Source organism: Carassius auratus, unplaced genomic scaffold, assembly GCF_003368295.1.
Source record: "Carassius auratus strain Wakin unplaced genomic scaffold, ASM336829v1 scaf_tig00026537, whole genome shotgun sequence".
Lineage (NCBI taxonomy): Eukaryota > Metazoa > Chordata > Actinopteri > Cypriniformes > Cyprinidae > Carassius > Carassius auratus.
This window is the reverse complement of record NW_020525527.1, coordinates 53,982-77,627: the sequence shown is the minus strand read 5'-3', so window position 1 is coordinate 77,627 and position 23,646 is coordinate 53,982. Positions and strand designations below refer to the sequence as shown.

General features: G+C 34.8%; 1 protein-coding gene across 1 annotated transcript in view; it reads right to left on the bottom strand.

The window, feature by feature from the left end:
* Nucleotides 1-727: 727 nt before the first annotated feature.
* Nucleotides 728-23,646, bottom strand: part of LOC113078781 (metabotropic glutamate receptor 8-like) — a 74,989-nt gene continuing 52,070 nt past the window's right edge. Inside the window, exons 3-6 of the mRNA XM_026251079.1 lie at nucleotides 8,689-8,905; nucleotides 7,966-8,072; nucleotides 1,708-1,856; nucleotides 728-938 (exon numbers count right to left, since the gene is read on the bottom strand). Of these exons, the coding sequence (XP_026106864.1) occupies nucleotides 728-938; nucleotides 1,708-1,856; nucleotides 7,966-8,072; nucleotides 8,689-8,905 (684 nt within the window). The remainder of the gene's footprint in view (nucleotides 939-1,707; nucleotides 1,857-7,965; nucleotides 8,073-8,688; nucleotides 8,906-23,646) is intronic.

Genomic DNA, 23,646 nt, shown 5'->3' with positions numbered 1-23,646 from the left:
AATATGTATAAAATAACTGGTTTAAATGTAACAAATTCGTTCATCTTATTTACTATGATTGTTATTGTATACAGTAAATCAGCATTATATAAGATTTCCATCTCTGTCGATATTGATACCGGCTATTAAACGAGAGAGCATAAGAGAGAGAGAGAGAGAGAGAGAGAGAGAGAGAGAGAGACGAGGCGCAGAATATAAAGGCATGCCTAAACCCTGCATAAATTCACATCCCCAGGCTGAATAATAAAATATATCCATGTGAGAAATGAGAGGCTGGGGGATGATGAAACTTAAATCCATGGTTCTATGCTGCTTTGTGTTGGGTGAGTAAATGACTTGTCAAGAGCAGACTGGGCCAGAATGTCTTCATTTGAAAAATTGAGAAAGAAAGGGGAAAAAGCACAACCACATTAATGTTTGCACACACACTTTAAATTCTTCATGAGAGTCCAAGTCTTCCTTAAAGTCAACCGGAAATCAAAATTGACCCTATTTGCTTTATTCCTACATATTCACTGTGAAATTGCATTAAATATATATTTTTCAAATTAGACAAAACATCTGAGTTTTAATGCATTATTAAATAAACTTTGATGCATCATATCTGGATCATAAACATTCATATGTAAATCAAATTTCATTACTAAAATTACTTTTTATAAGACATCTTTACAAGATTTATCAAGACTATAAACTGGCTTGTTCCTTTGAAACGGTTGAATTTTTGTCAGATGTCAGGACAACTCTTGTCATGACGTCTCTGAAGTCTTAAAGAGCGAGAGGCTCGGTCAAAGGTTTCCATCACAGTCCACAAAAGCCCTGACGGGAAGCACGGGACAGCGTCTTTCCCTGTGGGGTGACAGATCTTAACCCCGAGCAGAGAAACACTCCTGAGACAGGAACTGTGCACTTTAGCAGCAGGGATGGACGCATTTCCACTTGAAATGTTTTCAAAAATGAATCTGAAAATTATTTTTAAGTTTACGATATTTTAAATCCTTGGAATTTGGACTCCAAATGCTAAAACTAAGAATCAAAACTAAGACTTTTTAGCAGGACACACACACAAAAATTGACATTGTTTATAGCACTTTTAACAATAAACATTTTTTTCAAAGCAGCTTGACTGTAAATCATGATGTGAATATTATGTTGTAATAACACAAGCAATCAAACAGTTGAGATACGCTATATATTATAGCTGTTATTTAAGTATCACTAAGAAAATACCAGTTTTTATTAATATTTCGAAATTTGGTATATTTTGTTTTCATTTTAATTTTAGTCATAGTAATTTTGGGGTGCATTTATGTCATTTTTAGTGTTCCACCTATGAAACATCTTGTCTTTTCTGCTGACATCATCAACCCTTCCCTTCACTTTTCACCATCCAATTATACGCCATTCATATAAATTAAGCCCCACCCCTTTTTTTCATTGAATGTTCTATTTGTAGATGTCACATAATTAACTGATGTCATTTCATGTTGACTAAGTTGTCATTAAACATCTAAATCAGCAAAAACAAAGAAATCTTAAAAGTAGAAGGTGAGAGGAAACACAAAAGACAAGCAGCCTCAATCCCCTCGAGTCGCGGGCGTCTTGTAACACACCCACAGCTGTATTTCTCCAGCGTTCAGACTCAGCTAATCAGCACTGGCCGACAGTTACATCTATCACGCAGCTGGCCAGGCCTTGATTCATTACCAGCCGCCAGCTGCCGTTTCGGAGCAGATCTGGGCTCGGCTCATCCAGCCTGGCAGGTGGGAAGCCTCTGTGGCATTTGTCTTTCCTGAACAGTAAAGTTGTCTGAGCTCGTTAAGGAGAACAGAGTCCACTTGCAGCAGGATCAATGGCTGTAGTCGATAAGCAGACATTAATGAAGGCAAGAAAGTATGGATGTTCTGCTGCCTTGGTCTAATCGTTTATCCACTAGCCAATGCGCATTGACAGCTTTTCAGTCGGACAGGGTCACTTTGAGAAAGCATAACCTGACTCAAATGACAGTTCCCAGCTAATGAGTGTCCAAAACCCCCTTGGAAAAAAACTAAAACTTCATAACAGAGCAGCTAACCCCCTTTTTCTTTTTCACTCTAAAAAAAAGCATGTTGAGCTCTCAAAGCTGTACTTCTCTTCAAATAAAAAGTGTTATCACACCATTCTTGATTCTAGAGCCTCCCTTGAAGTCTTCATCTTTATAGGAGTTCTCAAGGCTTTTCCATTTAGAAGCACTTCTATGCTCTTGTGTTTCTGCACATAATAACGCCAGTATCGGTTTTGCAATTTATTTCAAGCGTGACACTCCTGACCTCCCTCTAAAGATGTTTTCTGCAAGGCTTAAAGTACAAATAAAAGCAAGCGAAGCGGAACTTTGCAGATGGTAAAAGCACTTTTAGGAAGTCGTAAGGCAGATGTACCCACACATATTCCACTCTGTTGTCAATAAGGCGGATTGTGGAATTAAAACCGCCCGAGAGAGATTTATCTCCATGTTCCTGAAGGCAGAAAAGTTTCATGGATAAGTTTATACATGATATGGCTGAGTGATACAACAAGAAGCATTTTGAAACCCTTTAATGCAACCGGTCTAATGCAGTAAAATATTGTTACCACATTGTTTTCCAGCAAATGAGCACAACTAAGAGTGATATTTAATAAATTTTGTATGCATGTCATAATCAAAAAGTGTAAGAACAAATCTGGTAACACTTGAGGCCTTTAAATTCAATGGATTATGAAAGTATTTTAATGCATTAAATATGCACCTTATAATGTAATCTCATGAATACTTGTAACCACAGTTATAATACTTTTCTATTTATTGTTACACTTTTAGAACATTAAATGCATTCATATATGACAAATAGCCAATTTCTGATTTTAACCATATTCTGCAAATATTATATTGCATTTTAACTTTTGTTATTAATATTTATGAAATATACATAAAAAGCTTTAAGCACAGTGTTTTCAAAAATACTAGTTCATGTGAATTGATTCTTTTAAACTAGTTACTTAAAATAAAATTGTTTAGTATTTTTTCTATTATACACATAAAAATAATATAAATTAATAATAAATGAAAATTTCAAACAAAGACTTCAGTGAACAGTAGAAGTGATGTTACAAACAAATGACTGAGTTTGAACACCATTCACATGTCTTAATACTCTTTTACTCAAGAAGAATTGCACAAATCATCTAAGACAGTTTAGGAAGTGCATTAAAACATCTTACAAAACTGCATCTTGAATCTTTTGTAAGTTTTCTAAGTTTGCCCTTATTATGATGCTTGTCATCTCATGTATGAACTTTTGTCTGCAGAGATGTCTATAGAAATAAAATGAGCAAGTGAAATCCTTTTAATTGGCAACATATGTTGCTTTTGATGTCCTGGGTTGAGTCTCTCACTTTTGAGAGCTGATAATGATGATGAGTTAACACACCGTCATAGATCTTGATTGCTAAAGTCACCCGAGGGACAGTTATGATGCTCCAGCAATACCTTACGCAACTGTGCTTTAATAACAAGTGGTTTAGTAGGAAAATCCCTTATGAAACACTGCAAAATATTTTTGCTCAGTTTATTTTTTATTTTTATTTTTTTATACAGTGTATTGACAAACACTGTTAAAATAAATCAAAATGCATGTAAGGTAAGTCTTTAAAAAGAAAAAAAGCATTAAAAGCATGACTTTTAATGCTGTCCTGTTAAGAAAAATAAACTTGTTTTCCCTTTAAATTAAAATTATTTTTCCAAACCCTATCTTGTTTTAATCATAAAACCACTTATGTTTGATCAGTTAGGATTTATCTTTTGCTTCTCAAGTAAATGTGTCTTGTTTAAAATTTTTATTAATGTAAAACAAGTCAAAACTACTAAATAAGACATTTTTTGCAGTGCATAAATCAAACTGTGTCATGCATGTCATGTTATTTGTACTAATGCTCAGTTGATGCAAGTTTGAGTCTTGTCTTTGTTTGCAGATAATGAGTTTTCTCATTTGCAATCTTGATAAAGACCTATATGTGCTGAAACACGTTGGCAACATTTCCATATGCATATTACTGCAGTGGCTTAAAAACACACTACATAACTTCTTTATTTTTAAGAAATGAATTCTACTTTCTATAAATCTGACTGCATCGAAATGTCATCTAAGATGTTAGGATTGTGCTTTGCACCATCTGTTCCCCTGTGGCATTCACTAGACATTACTTGGCAGCCGTCTGTGCAGGTCACAACCCCGAAATAACAGAAGCCTTTGTTTAATCTATAAACAGAGTTTGGCTTCCTTGGAATGTAATGGCTTCATTAGGCCCTTTAAACAGAGCAGACGTGCATTTCTGTCCTGAATTCCTGTAGGAAGGGCAGCTTTGAAACTGCTGGACCTCTGAGTTTTGGGAGCGTATAATGCAGCAGCACGCTCATTAGCGCGCTAGCCTAGACGCATACAGCTGAGGTGGTTACAGAGGATGGCTAGTTTAGATGTGAGTGAGGACATGCTATGGACATACACGTTGGACAAAGAGAAAAGAGCAGAAAGATTGAAAAAATGTGCCAATCTCACTAACTCATCATTTAGTCCAGTCACAGTATATTGTGAAAAGGAATAGCAAAGCTCATTCTGTGAATATGAAGAGAGGACCTGAAGAATGCCCATTTCACATAGCTTTTCCAAAACTATTGGGTAATCCCATGATGGACTTAAATGCAATTATCTATGGCCCATTGGCATGGTAATTAAGGCTAATGTCTATTAGCATCTATTGCTACTTGCTCCTCAGAGAACTGTGCTCACTAACCTCATCCTGGCAGCTGTCTCGATGCTTAGTAATTTGAATCTACACAGGTAAAAGATCTATAAGAAACCTAAAAGGCTGAAATGACGAACTTTTGCCTATCTGGACAAAGAAACATGCAGACAAAATTAGCCAACTTTTAGTCTAGACTTTTAGAAAGCATGCATGTTAACCACTAGGTCATGACATCTATTCACTTTCAGACAGCGAATACAGTCAAGCACCAGTGTAAAAAATGGCCCTTAATTAAACTCAGAGTTTCATAGAATAAACTGGGGTTAATGATTATAGCCCCAAAAGGGCAACTACTATCTGATACACAGTGATTTTCTGAAGTAGTGACAAGCAAAGAGGAAGATCTCAATTGTCTTGGCCATTAGCGGAAACTACAATGAGGGCATCATTGTTGTAAAGCTATTGACTTTTCATTCGCTTGTTGTATGACATTCATTTAGCGGCTAATTGCATGCTTGTTCAATTCTTTTCTCTCTATTTTAATCCACCTCTCGCGTTACAGCTGGGAGACTCGAACCTGCAGTTAGGGAAATTAAAAATAAAGACTCCTCCACAAAGTCAACAAAACAACTGCAAACAAAAGCCAGGAGAACTCATACTGTATAGGCATGCTCACGTCTATGCTTAGACTGTCTCCATCCATGTTTTACCTTTCTTTGTTTGAATTCAATACAGTGACAATAAAAGCCTCTATATATATATATATATATATATATATATATATATATATATATATATTTTTTTTTTTTTTTATTATTATTATTATTATTTTTTATTTAAGCAAAATAGTTTCTTTATAAATCCATGCCTAATTATTTCCCCCACAGTACATACGAGTCGGTACACATATTATAATAAAACCATGGTTGAATTTGTATTACATTTTTGCTAAATTAATGGAAAAACATGTTAAACCGTTGTTACTGTAATAAAACCATGGTTCATTTTGTAGTTCCAATGGTTTTACTGCAAATGATGTGGTAAAATCATGGTTATTTTTGTAGATAGGGTTTTACTGCTAAAATCACAGATAAACCATGGTACAATCAAGGTTAGTTTTGTATTTACCATGGTTTTAAAACAAAAACAATAGTTAAAAGACTATGGTTACTATAGGACTATGATTAATTTAGCATTTACTAAGGCTTTACCACGAAAACGTAGTTAAACCATTGTTACTGTAGTAAAATCATAGCCAATTTTGCAGTTACTATGGTTTTACTACAAAAATCATAATTAAATCTTGGTTACTGTAGTAAAACTATGCTTATTTTTGTATTCGCTAAAACAATGTTTAAACCACAATTAGTAAAATATATAGTTTAATCCATGGTTATTTTTTATGTTTGTCAATGTTTAAAATAAATCATCCACTCCTTTTGATATAGACACCCGTCAATCTCCATACATGATGCAAAAATAATCCCCACACACTTCACCTTTCAGCTGGCTGCATATTCAGATGTGTAGCTTCTGGCTAGACTGTGGTTAATTCTTTAAATGAGTAACTACAGTTTCTAAGTAGCTGTGAAACACTATGTGTGATGGTAAACACTGGAGTCCGGAGGATGCTAAAGTGGATGTTATTACACAAATGTGTACCATCGCTCATGAATTTTTAATGCACAATTAAACAGTACGATTAGTACAGCTGTGTGATATTTGCATTTGTGGAGCAGCGGGGTCTCGGGTAATAGCTATAATTCTGTCACGTAGGGTGAAGAAGGGGGGAGGATTGAAGCGTAGAGGGGTTTTAGCGGAGGAGGGACTGTGTGTTAAAGCCCATCATTATACTCCCTTTCCATCCATGTCCTCCTCTCACTCATATTCCTTGCTTCTCTTTAGCCGCGGGTCTTTATTGATACCCCAGGGAACTTGATAACGGACACAACCATCATTCCTTTAAAGGAAATGGTTAGCAGGGTAGAAAGAGATTGTTTTACACCCTCCTGTTCAGTTTGCATGGCTGCTTAAGCAGCTTGCTGACCCAAGTTTGCTTTTATGAGTTAAAAAAAAAAAATTACAGAATTCCAACTAGAAGCAGACTACTACTATTTGCCATACTTTATTGCACTACTATGGTCCTAAACACCTGAGCTTTAAAATGCAGAGTGAAGGCTTACACTTGACCACATGGTGTGTCTGGAAATATGGCCAGTCATAACACTCTTTCTCCATCATTTTATAAATTAAATGCATAAAGTCCATAACAAGCCTCATTCTCATAGAAACAAGATGTGTTGACAATGCACTAAATACAGCTGGAGCAGTGCTAAATCACACTGCAAAAAAATGTTGTAATATTATCAGAGTATGTTTTACAATAAATTTTTTTTTTCTTCTTCTTTTAATTCTTTTACTTGTGATTTATCTGTGAACTTTTTCAAAGTACTCTGATAATCTTTGTTTTATTCACAACTTTTATTCACTTTTTACTTGTACATATTTTTGCATATTGCTAATTGAAATATGATAAAAGTGCATATCCAGTAAAATAATGCATTATTTAAATCTAATATACTGGTAAAATCAGACATTACGTGTACTAGGCTAGCAAATATTCACCCAAATATTTTAGTCATATATAGCATGTAGATTATATTCAATATCATATAAACAATAGTATCATTAAACCTCTATGAAATTTCATTTCACATTGGCTATGTTTACATGTATCCAAAATAATCTGTTTGTAATCGAAATGACGGCTCAAAAAGACTGAAAAACCTTAATGTACACTTAATTTAATGAAATTTCGATCCTATTGAAGGGTGTGGTTTATTCCTCTTCTGAAATGATTGAAAGTGCATGTAAACACTCGATCAGATGTGAACCACGAAACTAAAAGGACTGCACATATGCAATGATGCAAAAATTGTGCAAGTAAACGTAGCCAGTGATTTATTGTTTGGGTGAAGATTATGAATTTTGATTGGCTTATAATCCTCTTTTTGGGAAGCAAATAATGTAGATTTTTCCTGGTTTTGCACCAAATTCTGCAAATTGCAAACCTGTGTAATGATCAAGTGGTTGGTGAAATACCACCTGCTTAAAGTACTGCATTGGTTAACGTCAAGATTTTAACTTAACCCTGTCTACTTTCTGTAAGACTTGCTTAAGTCTCTCATTGCTGTGTGGACAACAAACACTTGGTCCCGCCGGTCGATTGACATCACCTTTGCCAATGTCAACATCCACTGAATGAACAGAAAACAGCTGAAGACTCAACTGAGAGCACTCTGGCTCCCAAACTCCTACAAAATCAAGACCATCCATGACATTTTGGTCAATATGTGAAAGAGCATAGAGTCAGCAGGGTACCTGGTTCATTCAGAAACACTACAGTACGTAACAGACATAATCCCCATTTATCTTAATTTAACTACTGAGAATTAATTAAATGGATTCAACTTCTGTACATCTTGAGCAGGTAAGAATGTGCAAGATAATAATAATAATAAGCTTCCCTTGCTTATTCACGAGTAGAATACCAGCTGTTGGGACTCTCATTCCGACGGCACCCATTCACTGCAGAGCGTCCACTGGTAAGCAAAGTGATTAAATGCTACATTTCTCCAGATTGGATGATGAAACTCATCTTTATCTTGGATGGCCTGAAGGCAAGTACAGTTTTGCACTTTTTTTTTTTTTTTTGGTAAACTATTCCTTTAAGGCCAAGCATACAATATAAGACCTGTGCAAAATAAAACACTCAGTATCTTGTCTTCTGTTAAGTCAGTGCACACACTACATAACTAATCTGTTGGTAAGTATCTGAGAACATAAAGAGGAAAGAAGCTTGTTTCTTGAAGCGCGCATTTGGTTCAAGTTCATCAATGCATCAAGCCAATCTTGGAAAAGCCATCTTACCCATCTCTCTGGAGATCTGCACGAATGCTTCGACGCCGCTTTCCCCGTAGTTCCCTTCAGAAGCCAGCGTGGAGACAAAGTTCCAGCCCATCGCCGTGACAATATCCAGCATGGCCTGTGCCTGGTAGGAATCCGGCGGAACGACGCGGGAAAAAAAGTCGTAGCGGGTGTTATCGCTCAGCTCTGGAGCTGTGGATGCATAGCTGATCTGAGGAATCTGCAGAGAAAAGAATAAAGATAGAGGAAGTTTAGAAAAAAGGTTCTCTGGTATGACAGTGGAAGAAAGAGTGATGCGTTTCCAGATCCAGTGACCGGCTTGCCTAGACAGCAATTGTATTTCTGCCTAAGATATCTTGTTTTGACCGATTTACATGCAACATTGCATTTCTCCTTCATACAAAAACCAATCCTAGAATGCAATGCAACAAGCTCAGTGAAATCCAACATGGCAGATTAGTTAACAGATACAAATTATAAAACACTTATTTCATTTGATCTTGAAAAGTTTTGATGATAGTTGCAGACAGTATACGTTACTTCAACATCAAAACTATTTTACGTTTTCACAATTCATATGATCTTATGTTTCTTATGACAGTTATGTTTAGGGGTGGGGTTATTATAGATGGGCCTTCATGCTTAAGTTTTTTTCCTAAAAATCATAAGATTCACATCGTACAGATTCGTATGAATTCACCACTAGTTACGTTTTCTCATGAGTTGGAAATTTTGTTTGTGCATATTAGCTTAGCAACATGTGCCAACCAGGGTTATTATTGTTAACTAAAACAAAAAATAATACTAAAACCATCACTTGAAATAAACGTTAACTGAAATTAAATAAAATATTAAATTTAAACTTATTTTATTTCAGCTAGTTGCCAATGCAACACTTTGTTTTGAACAAAAAAGTAAATAAAAAAAAAAATTTATAATACTATATAGACATATTTTACAAAGCATAACACATGACATGGACAAAAATATATTTATTGTGGTCACTAATTATTATTATTAATTAATTATTAATTTGTTCCTTTTCATAGTAAATTGTGGTTTAACTAATTCCCTCAGTTTGATTTAATTCAAATGAGGGAAAAATGAATACAATGAGCCCACAATTTTCTAAAATGAGGGAACCAATTGTTAATTCATGACCACAATATATATACACTAAAACAATAGCTAAAATTAAAGTCAAAATGAAAAGAAAAAAGAAAAGGTAAATAGTCTGGTCTGGTAATGGAGTCTGTGGGAAGTCTGACTGACAGATTCATTGTCTAGAGAAAGAGGACAGGAGGAGGTTAAGGAAGCTCACAGCTGAATTATTCTGAAGGATTCAGTTACAAAACTGTTTTGAAATGCACCGCACGTCAAGCTACACAAACGGTGTTAAATCCAAACATCCCCGATGGCGCGGCGGCACACAATCACCTAGACTGCGTTTTCACCGCTTGAAGCTGTAAATAAGAAACATTTAGCCACAAAGCACTTGAGCGACATCCCCTCATGCGTGCGGATAGCTGCGTCGAGTAGATTCATGAGTAACGATGCTGAACAAAACTCTGACATTGAAAAATACATCAAATTTACTCAGTCTCATGCAGTGAGGAGTGAAAATTGAAATCTGACACTGGAAGAATGATAATCAAGAGTTTTTGATGAACGTGACAACTTCGGAAACATGCAAAAAACACAGCTTCAATGCTCTCAGCGTCTTAGACAAAAACTGTGTTGCTAATGCATTTACATTTATGCATTTAGCAGACACTTTTATCCAAAGCGACTTACAATGCATTCAGCCTATACATTTTTTTTTTCACCAGTATGGTAAGATTTTGCAAAGTTCACTCAATGAAAAAGGTTAACCGCATTGCAAACTTTCATTAAGTAGGCTATACCAGTACCGACTTATGAATATTTCATGAAAAAAGGCTACACAAATAAAACAACACCCAAGAGGCCAAGATACATAAAAACGGGAAAAATAGCTCCTCTTTTATTGTATAACACTTTAAAATAAACAAATATTGCTTTCTGATGTGAATATGAAGTTATGATCTCATTTCAAAGCATCTTGGTTTATTGCACAAAGAACACGATGGATTTTGAGTGCTTTATTTGAAAATAAAAGCATTTGAATTCAAATACTAACATTAATCAAGTTATATAACAAAAGAAACTGCAACCAAATGTGCAAAAAAACTTTTTTTTTTTTTTTAAATAGTCTGTTTTTCCTGCACGACTCATAACATTAACCAGTAAGTTAATTACAAAATAAAATGCAGACAAATGCTCTAAATAAAATAAAACATCTTCTATCCTGCGAGTGTCACACCACTAGACCACTAGTGGACCATTATTAAATAGGAAGAGACACCTGCATGTCTGATTTTGTCAGAGGATATGCCACCATAACACATGGGTCAATTTGAACACTATCGTCAAAATAAGGCAATGAATCTATTTAACCCAAAGAAAGACCTATTCAGAGTTTTGTGTCATAAATTCCCATAATTACACATCTAATGTAATAATGCCAGAGGGCAAAGGATTTAAATTCATCCTCTGAGAACACAAAAGCATAAAAGTGTTTGCTTTTTACAGTTATTAAACTGTCAATCCGCAGTAATCCCCTTTTTCAACATTTCCTCAAGCTATCGCTGTATAATTCAACAAACACTTAAAATATAAAAGAAAAAAAGTTTACCTGTAAACTCAAGTCTCCAGTGCATTTCATGAACACAGCTTTAAAGCTTGCTGAATGAGGACTGCAGTATTGAGCAGATATTGAGCAGTTGGAGTTTATGATACCGGCCGATAAAAACACTACTATAAAGAGCTCAGCATGAGATGTTCTGGCCAAGAGCTTTAAAAGAACCTCAACACAACGGAGATCTCCGAATGATGTATGAAAACGCATTTGCATTAAGAGAACAGGCCATTGAAGATGTGCAAATGGAGGGACATAACATACCTGAAGGCATGGACGACAGGCTGGAAGATAAGAGTGAAAAACTGGGATGTTTGTGATAGACCTGTAGTATTACAAAACAGGATGTGATGAAGAGATCCTTGAGTATTTAAACTAATAATCTTAATAATTACTAATAAACTAATAATTTTAGTTTTAATTTTTTATTTATGTTTTAGTAAATATAATTTCATATATAATAATATCTATATAGATTTTTATTTACTTCACTTCTTTTTGTTTTATTATCACAAGCCAAAATATGTGTGGAATATTTGTAAAATAAAATAAAATAAAATAAATAAAAAAAACTAAATGTAAAAAAGAAGACAAAAAAAAAAACAGATTATACAATTTAATTTAATTTAATTTAATTGCATATTCATATACATTTTAATATAAAACCCACTTGCTTCAAAAATGCCCCTTAAATTAAATATAGTTAAGTTTTTAATGTATTGCAATGTATTGTTTGTACTTGTTAAAGCACTTGCATCAAATGGTCCTTTTTAAGTTTGTGGCTTCATTGCTATTACACCAAGGTTGAAGATTAATAAGTGATTTTATAATGCTGCTATATATTTCTTATAACTTTGCAGCTAGACATCACCCTGTCTACTTCCATTTCAAGTGCCTTACCGTAACTTCAATAATTTTTATGATAATTGACATCAATGCTATTGTAAGTGCATAACTTGTATTGAACCCAGAACATTCCTTTAAAAGAGGAATAAAAAAGCAGCGTATATAAATATATAAATAATGTAATGGTGAAATTAATCAGTGCATCCACAAGCAGCTCTCCCAGAATGCTCTGCAGTAATAGTTTGCATATTCTTTGTGTTTTGGTATAGAGAGGTCAATCAAATGAAGTTATAATGCAGTACTGGATGTCGCAGGTATAATATCTGATCATACAATTCCCACAAACACGTGTGTGTGCATGCATTTGAACAGTGTTTGTGTGTGTGTGTGTTTGAAGATAATGGAGCTGCCTGGCTGAATAGCTGATAGATGGTTCTCCAGAACTGCTAATTAACCCTTGCTCAGACCTTTATTGTCCGACACAAGGCAGACATGGACCTTAACAAAGGGTGCAAATGCAAGCGTGGCCTCATACACACACGCTTCACATAATTACAGCAGATTGATTAATGCGTCTTGTATGCTGAGATTACACTGATCTAATGACACACACTGATTCTCAAGCCAGTGTGTGTTGTATGAGTAGATGGGGAGTATTATAAATGTGTGAGTCCAAATACGCATGCAGTAGCACAAAAACAATAGACTAAAATTTCAATGCTACCAGTCTCAAAAGAGAGAAAAGACTGTGTATTCTTAATACAAGTCTAAACAATCCTTAATCACTGGTGCATAAAACTTTTAAATTTTTTAAAAACAGATTTTTAATGCAATCAATCAATTTTTAACCAAATATTTATTATTGTATGTCCTGGCACATATAATGAAGTAAAAAAAAAAATGAAAAAAGTAATGAATATAATACAGAGAAAAAAATCCAATGAAAATGCTAAAAGACGAAATTAAGAATTATTATTTACAAAGTATATGTATGCTTCAATGTATTGACATACAGCATTATGTATAATATTATTAATTTCAATTCATTTTTAATCCAATTATGCATTCAGTATATACTAATACCTACATTTATGCATATATATATATATATATATATATATATATATATATATATATATATATATATATATATATATACACTGTATATACCTCCAAAATGTCCTATTTTATACAAATATCTTACATTCATGAAACAAGATCTTAATGTTAGCGAAACATGTTACCGTTTTACTGTTTGTTCTACGATTTTTATGACAAATTCCCTGAAAACATGTCTTATATAACTAGCCTAATATATAAACTGTGAGAATATATTGTTATAGACATTTCTACAATTTTCACTCTGGTTGGAAACACCAACGGATTGGAAATCTATGAGTCTACAATGGTTAAGAACAGGATGTTTTGTGTCGCTGTTATCTAATGGTTTCCTAAAGGGTAAAATTTGAATGCATTCTAAGACAACCGATGCTTGATCTGTTCACAATAACACAACTCAATGAAGTATCGACTGTGTGCTGCCGCTCTAATAATGCCACTGCATCAATCACAGCAGAACAATCAAGAAACTCTCTTCATTTATTCCCTTCAGCCTCTTCTGAAGTCTATCACATACAGACTAGAGATGCATGCAGTAGTTCAGATGAAATGCTTTATGGGTTTCCAGGATGATGCTCTATGAACTCATTCTCTGAGTTCAGCATTCAAATTAAGGGTGATGGTAGATTGAAGGGTGAGAAAGCGGATGTCAAACTCGATGGGCATCACAGATGTCCGGAGGCATTTTATACACTCATCCTAAACGTAAAGACAATGCACTGCTTTACTATCAGCATCAGTGGTCAGACTCAGAGAGATGACTGGACTGAGCCTTGAAATAGTTCATTTGAGAGAATAGCTGATTTAAACTTGGATTCTGAACAGTTTACAGTAGTTTAGTTTAGTTGGGCCATGTATTTTCGTATCACACGAAACAGGCATTGTGTAAAAGTCACAATTACCTGAATGTAACCATAGCAACAGCAGGCTGATTAAGATCAGATCAGATAATTAAGATAATACTGAACAGTACATTGACAAAACAACACGACCTGCAGGCATTATTAATCAATCTATTATAGATTTAAATATCGTTTATAAAACAAAAATGACACAAAAGCAGTTTTGGGGTCCAGAAAACAAACATCAACCGAAACAGGTCAAAATGATCCACGAAGAATTCCTAAAAATTACTGGATAATTTGCTCAGTGGTTCAAATGAGTTTCAAGGTAAAAAAAAAAAATATATATATATATATATATATATATATATATATATATATATATTTATTTATTTATTTATTTATTTTTATTATTATTATTATTATTATTATTATTATTATTATTTATTAAATTTCAAAATAAAATAAAATAAAATAAATTCTGGGTAGCACAAGACAAACCTCAACTGACAACAGGCCCGAAATGATCCATAATAAAACCTTAAAAGCAGTTAAACCCCCTGGAAAGACATAGTATTAGCACAGCGGTTCTACACAACAAACATGTTTTGTGTGCTTTTTAGGCTTTTTATGTGGGGAAGCAGGTCATGAGTCCTTTCAGTCCAAATAAAATCATCATCTGCAGACACAGCACATTTAGCTGTAAGCATCTGTCGTTGTGCTAATACAATAGATTGGATCAATTGCTCAGCACTGCATCATTACAAACACATTATCTTACATTTAGTGACAGAAGCAAAGCAACAACACAAAGGACGGGATGCTCGGCGAGAACCACAGCTAAAATCACTGCCAAAAGAGTCTAGAAAATGCCATCGATGCCACGCAGTGACCACATTAAAGCGAAAAGGACCCAGACAACCCAAACCCTGAATGTCACCCAGCAACTGGCCATTTCACCCGCAATGAGGCGGATCGCTTACATTGTGCACTAGTGATAATGGCAGCAGCGGGGTGTAATTGCAGGGCACGATGCCCTCTCTGCTCGACGGGGGCTTCGACGGGACATGCTGCATCGGCAGGTGGCTGCGCACTGGCTTCCAGATTCACAGCGGTGGACAGTTTAATCCGTCATCTGGACGGCCTGTCGGATTGGACGGCTGGACTGACAGAGCTGCGGGTAGCGGAGGAGACAGATTAGCTGACAGGGTTTAACTGCCTGTTGAGATCACTCAAGACGGCCAGCTCCATCACCTTACATCACCGCTTCACGTATGTAGAGATGTTTGCTTTAGGCTCAAGACTGATGCAGAACTGCTATCATACAGGAACAGGTAACCTCTGACCTGAACTACTCAGGTGGCTCCGACTATTAAATGTTATTATGGGTTCATTATTTGCACAGGATTCAAATAAAGATCTAAAATCTTTGCTCAGTGAGAGAAATATTGATAAACATCATACTGAATTCTGTCACTAGAAAAAAAATTTTTTTTACTGAGAAAGCAACTTAATCAAATCCATTACTAATCATTTTACCTGTTTGTGCTGTTGTTTTCCTTCCACAATGATGTCACTTCCTGTAAGATGACGCCATTAAGGAACCGGCTTTGGTCAGTTAAAGGGATTTTAGAAAAGACTAATAGGATTAAATCAATATTTCACATTTAAATCCAAATAGAACAATACCCAGCACCCCATTTTTTTTTCAATATACTATTATTTTGATTAAAATTAATATTAATATTAATTTTAGAATTGTTTATACATTTCCAAGTTTTGACTTGTATGCTATATAATTAAATTTAATAATTTAATTTATACTGTAATAATAATAATAATAATAATAATAATACAAATAATTTTCAGCTTTCAGAATGGTAGGTTTAGTATATTAAGGAGGAAATGAAGGGGACATGAAAATGTGCTACTTAGTAAGAATATAAACTTGGACTATCCAAGCAGACCTGGGAGATTAGCATGCTAAGCCTCTGCGATCACGATGTCTCTGCAGCGTCTCACCGGGTCTGGGACCAGCTGAGATTTGGATGAGCTCACAGCTCGCTCTGTTCCCACTCACACAGGAGAGCTGCATATCACACCTCGTCTGAATGTCTGAACGCATGCCTGTGGAGCGTCCAAACTCCATTCACTGACCGTCTGATGCATACAGAACACAAAAATGGTGAGAAATAGACTTCCTGCTTGGTTGTTCATGAATGTATGTATACGTGTGTGTGTGTGTGTGTGTGTGCGTGTGCATGCGTGTGCGTGTGTGTGTGTGTGTACATAATATCTACATTGGTTATCCATTAGGAAATATTAAATAAAAAATCCTAATTAAATCCTAAATAGAATATTAATATGTACTATTTTAATATAATATTATACTATTCAAGAAATATACTTATATTAATATATATTTATTTATCTAGGGGAATTATATAGAAAGTAAAATAATACTCTCTTTCTATCAAAATGATAGATTTAAGGTTTAATATTTTATCCAATATATTAAGCTGTATATAAAGGGGACATGAAAAAGTAAGAAAATTAATATATAAACTGCAATTTAAAAGAATTATGTATATATATATATATATATATACATATATATATATATATATATACATAATTATTTTAAATTGCAGTTTATATATTAATAATACCAATATATTAAGCTGTATATAAAGGGGACATGAAAAAGTAAGAAAATTAATATATAAACTGCAATTTAAAAGAATTATGTATATATATATATATATATATATATATATATATATATACATATATATATATATATATATATATACATATATATATATATATATATATATATATGTATATATATATACACACACACACACACACTCACGCATATAGATGCATTTACTGTATGATGAAAATAATTTAACAATTATTGTCAGAGGTGTCAAGTAACGAAGTACAAATACTTCGTTACTGTACTTAAGTAGACATTTGGGGTATCTATACTTTACTTGAGTAATTTTTTTTCAGCCGACTTTTTACTTCTACTCCTTACATTTTCACGCAAGTATCTGTACTTTCTACTCCTTAATTTTTAAAAATAGCTGCGTTACTGCTATTTCATTTCGGCTTGTTTTCATTCCGGCTTGTCATCATTCAAAAAAAAAATATATATATCCAGATAAATCGCGCCATCCGGATGGAGTGAATTTGATTGTGGTTGGATGAGAAGTATAAACAGATACCATCCCGACACCCTATTGGTTTGTAACTTACGCGATCCATCGCACATGCACGTGACACAAATCACATCACACTCCAGCAAGGACATAGCCAGTTTTGGGTTCGTTTATCAAAAAATCTATTTCTTAAAAGAAGGGTTGGGTATGGAACCGGTATCCGATCGCATCACAGTCAGTCCGCTTAAATTTTATATGAAACCGGCGTCAGACCGGACTCCTCCCCGTCTTTCAGCGCGCTCTTCAATCCGCAGACCGCGGCGGAGCAGCGCGAGCTCAAACAGAGACAGAGGACACAAGGTGTGTGTTTATCAATAGATTGTTATTATCGGTATCTGTGCAGTTATTTGTCATAAATACAGTTTAAAAAGGTCACGAAGAAGCTGTCGCTTTCCCATCTACTGTACAGTTTTCGCTTGTCACAGCCGTTTCCTCCAGCGAAAATCTAGCCCTTAACACATGACCGAACACATACTTTAATTACACTTATTTAAATATACTTAATATACTAAATATACTTGTTAATTTAATCATACGTACTTTATACATACTCTAACTACTGTACAAAAGTCTTAGGCACGTTAGTATTTTCACTTAAAAGAATGGTGTTCGGCTATTTATATATTTTGCTGTAGTGTGTCAGAAGAAAATATCAATTTGCATTTCCAAACATTCATTTTGCCGTTGTCAAACTGCTTGTGCATTCAAAATCGCATTAGATTATTATTAAAATTAATGGCAAACTGATATTTCCTATGGACTTACTACAGCAAAAGATATCAATAACTGGCTTAAAACCCTTTTTTGGGGTGAAAATACTAATGTGCCTAAGACTTTTGCACAGTACTGTACTTTACAAACGACATTGTTGCTACTTTATAAAGAATGAGCATACAGTAATTCACAGAACTGATTAAAGACAGTGACAGACAGCACTCATCTTAACTAAATATCAGAGTGAGTGACAGAGATATAGTAGTAACATTATTTGTGGTTTTGTATTAAATAATGACCCAGATTGTGAAATACATTTATTAGCCTTAGATTAAGGGAAGCACAACTTGGGAAATGAGAGCATCCAATGTGAAAGCTATGGATTTATTTAAAATATTTGTAATCTTCTTTAAAGTTATCCATAGTTGTTTTTTTTTAGGTTCTTTTTTTTAAAGTATCGGTTCAGGCACCGTTTAGGCGCCTGTACTGTTTTAAAAGTATCGAAAAGGCACTGGACCCTATTTAAAAGTTATTATTTCTCAGTACTGGCTCATTTACCAAATGAGTGCTTTCTCTTCGTCCTCCACAAATAAAGCTACTGTAGGTAGTTCGGTAGCGAGACGTTTTAATAAATTATCGTTTGCGATTGACGACGCGATTGACAATGTTGTGATATCTAGGCTATACCAACTTTGTAACTGAACATAGCATACGTATGTACCGAATACAGGAAGCTATCAATCAAGAAGGTATCGGGATTATGAGTTAATTTTCATTTTTAGTTATTGATTAATCACTTGGATTAATCATTAATTTTGACAGCACTATAATGTTTATTGTAAATAGACAACGATACAAGAGTATTGTTACTAAGCCTGCACCAATGTTCTTGTCTATTGCCCTCGCAGATTCCTGCAGCTAAGCTTGGATGTACATTTACATTCCATTAAAACTTATTGATGACATGCCTCTAAAGTTTGACTTTTTGCACCATAACAATACTTATTGGCAACTAGTAATCATATCTCTAGTCCTTTAATGTATTTGCATTGTACTAAAATGTGTTCATTTTCAATGGGCATATATGTTGCTGAAACATGTAGCCTAGTGCATCCCAAATTTTTCAACATGAGCATTTTAATATAACATTATAGTCATCATGGCCTTTAGAAAATTGTATTTTTTAGGAAGTGGGGTAGTTCACAATAGGCCCCTGTGGCATGGCCCAAGCTTTTGTTCTTAATGGCATTTGTTCCCTTACATTACTTTCTACTTTTATACTTTAAGTAGTTTTTTAAACCAGTACTTTTACACTTTTACTTGAGTAAAAACCTTGAGTTGATACTTCAACTTCTACAAAAGTCTTTTTAAGCCCTAGTATCTATACTTCTACTTGAGTAATGAAAGCCAATACTTTTGACACCACTGATTATTGTGCTCATTTAAAACACATTAAGATTTCATAAGATGCAAAGCCCAACATATTCATGCAGTAACTTTCGAAACAGCCCTCCATTTATCTCTGTCAAACGCATGTGCTTCATTAGTGACCTCATGGGAAGCATATCTTTTTTTATTTTTAGCAGCTTTCCCTTTAAAGCTGCCAGTATCTGGCAAATTCAGACCCCTTTGTCATGTTTTCCATGTAAACCCTTAGGCGGCATCACTTATAACTAGTACTACTAGTATGCTGCAGGCCAAACGCATCATAATCCCCAGCTGCAACTTAAGTGATGTCAGCAAACTCTCCCACAGCTGTTCCAATTAAAAACATCAGTCCAATGCCTCTTTGAACAATCTGTGCTTCCATTACTCTCTAGAGTGCTCCTTCTGCATTAGCCTCCATGCTAATTTCTTCCTGGTTTCCACAATAAGGGCAAATTTGACAAACATCAGGCGCGCTTTTGATGGCGGGAGGATTTGGTGGCTGAGTCAGAGCCGCTCTCTCTGAATATCAATGCGTCTGGCAGGCCTCCATCACACTGTTGACTGAAAATGAGAGGGAGAGCGTGAGCGCTAATGCACTAGCTGAATTGCTATGCAGCTCAATGCTCCGGCGTTGAAGGGTTGATTAGCGCTAAAGGCAAAGAGCTCAGGGTCTCTGGTTTAAAGAGTATCATTTACCTTCAGCCTTGACTCAACTTCAGAAATAAGTGATGGCAGCACACTAGTACACCGCTGCTAATTTAAATAATATTGATATGAAGTCCTTAAAACTGCTCTCTGACTTTCACAACCTCTTGAATATTGATCCAGACCTTCTTGAAAAGATGTGACTTTGTTGATACCTGGCTAATTTATATCATTTCTCTCTCTAATGGTGGTCTAACTCGGAAAGGTCAGATCTCTAACCTTCATAGAGATTTATGTGGAGTTGGTCCCCTTTTGTAGCTATTAGCTTCTACTCTTCTGGGGGGCTTTTTTGCCCATTTATCCACTCGTGTTGGACAAGAAGGTCTGGTGCACTTTCATTTCCAATTCATCCCCAAGATGGTATTGATGTCAGGGGTCTATTCAGGCTGGTAAATTTCTTCCACACCAAAGTCATCCAACCATGTCAAAATTGGCAGCATAGTATTATCCAAAATGTCTTGGTATGCTGAAGCAGGTCTTATGAATCAACACAATAGAAACCGAACATTATTTGCAACATTATTTCATGTAATCCAGAGCCTCAGGTGAGGCTGAAGGAAAGGAAAAACATTCTTTATATTGCCTCTTATAGTAAAGAACTTTTTGTACAAGATTTTTGTAAATATGTGTATATAATATATATTTATTTATTTATTTATTTATTTATTTATTTATTTATTTATTTATTTATATGGATGGGGGACAGCAAATGCACCACTTCTGTAGAATGACCCATATATACATAAAGTAACCACAGGTGAATATAACATGTCGTACGCACCACAAATTTGCCATAAAACTAAGAGGAATGATGTTATAATTTTATTATATTCAATATGACACTATGACATTTCTAAGAAATGGCAAGTAACACTAAATGAGGTGTGAAATTTTGAAATACTTACAATGTAAGTGAATGAAGTTAATTTACGGAGCGTTTAAAAGCAGAGATGTGAAGTGTATAATTTATTTTTTAAAAAGTGTATAGTTTATGAAAGCACCTATATACATTTTTTCTCAAGTAATTTAAAAAAAAAAAATAATAATAATAATATAAAATAAATTATAATTATAATTATTATGTAATTGTCTCACTTATAATTACAACTTTTAGTGCTACTTTGTGGCTTTCACTCTTAGAAATCGAAAGGAAAATATTATGGGACCTATTATTTATTTTTTTTTTCAGATTTTTAACAATACGGATGAAAATATAATAGAGGCTTTGGCTATTTTGATCAAATAAAATAAAATGAAATAAAAGTCAAAGTGAGATTTTTTTGTTATTTTAAACTTCACAACCTTACAACTATCTTTATGGGACAAGTTTTTAACAAACCATTTTAAGAAAACTTTCAGGTCTTCTTAATATTTAGTATTCCAATGATTCTAGTGAGAAAACCAACCGGCAGCCACCCAAAACTGCTCACATTTGTTTTCCAAAATCTAGTTTCCTACTAAAGCTGCAGACAGCCAACATATTGCCAAGATGACAGGAAGTCTCAAACAGGAACAGGACTCGGATCAGAAGTACATCTTGAAGGTTTTGAAAGAGGTTTTGAAAGTCTCATCACATCAATCCTCGATGCAGAGTCTAAGAACACGAGGAGAGGTTCATGGACTACAGTCCACTCTCAATAATAATAGCACTCCAACTAAACAGTCAAGAAAACAACAATTCAGGTTCTCTCAGTCGAGGAGGGATATCACGGTTCCTGTACATCTGCAACATCGGCTTTCTGCTGTCAAGAGTGGGCCGGCTACTGCTGTGAATCCCACCCGCAGTGGAGTGGGTCAATACTCAAGTGCTGCAGTGTTTTTAACACCACCAAACACGCAATAATTTAAGCAAACCATGGATAGAAGATCAAGTCTGCAGCATTATGTAAGTTTCTCATAAACACTGCGATAATATCAAGTTGACTTCATTTCCGGCTCCGCTTGCATGCAGACGTCTTGGCGCATCAACCTCATGCACTCATGTATTTTTCATTAAAATCACAATTGGCAGCACGCTGAGATGGCACCTAATTGCTCTCATATCATCTCTGATTGTAACCTGATCTTTTTGTTGCGGCGCGCTGTGGCAGATGCATTCACATCTGAAAGGCGAACGCAGAAGTCTGCGATATGAAAGCGTAGCCGCAGGCGTGCTGCTTTACATGTGAACACCACATCTCCCTGAGCACAACTGGTTCAGAAAAGCCGACGATGGGAACTCGACACATTACAACCACCAGCCGCGGCTCTGGGTGACTCCATCAGACGACTGACAGGGAGCTGATGGAAGCAGGTGCGGCGGTGGCCTGTGAAAGTGCTCCACCGGGCACTGAGCCGAATAAAATCAGGCAATCAAAAAGCCATCCCTGCCAGAACAAAGACTTCATTTTTCAAGTGCAACAAGTAGACCTGAGCTTTGATAACACACGAGTGACTGGAACTAGTGAAGACTTGGGGGCATTTACACATCAACAAGGTACTTTAAACTGAAACAGTTTTTAAAAACTTGCAATGCAATTTAAATTAATATTCTGGGTTCAGAACAAGTTAACTTCTAGCATTTATGGCAAAATGTTGGTTTATCCTCTAGGTAACTGTACCAATGACTTTTCTTCAACTTTAATATTATACTTGGAAGTGGAAATGGAAAACTTTTCAGATTCTTTTTAACAATAGAAAAACATTTTTTTTTTAAATCAGTGTTATAGTCAAACTCTTAGCTACTATAGATGTGAATAGAGCTCTTTTTTTAAACATTTAAAAGCAGAAATGTAAGGCTTTTATAAAAGGCCCTATTATTTTTTTTTTCTAAGATGTGCATTATTTAAGAGTAAAGCTTTTTAGAGTTTTTTTTTTTTTTTTTTTAGAGTTTTAGAGTTGAATATAAATTTAGTTAGTAGGCTTTTTTAATATTATTACCATATTTAAATGAAGTCCATGTCTTGTGGCTGTACTATTGAAACCGTGAGTGCCTAAAACTTCAGCATTTAAGGATTGGTCCAGTTCACATCCACTGTACTGTAACTTGTTTGTAAAGGAGAGATGAATGGATTCATTTTTGTGGTAACCAAAATGATGGAAAAGACCAGAAGAGATCTCAACAACGTTGTCAGAGGTCATAGGCACTATATTTGTACTTACTATAGGAAGTGTGAATCTTCTTGATGTTTCATGACTTGAAGCCAAGCACCTGACATTAATCATGAATATAAGTTTAGCTGACATAACATACAGTATATATGTTTTTCAGCAGCAAGATTTCAGATTAAAATGAATAGGGAGTGTTTATGCATCATTTTAATCATCTTTTTACTCTTGCAGTGTGACAACTGCATGTTGTTCCTCATTAATATGAGATGAAAAC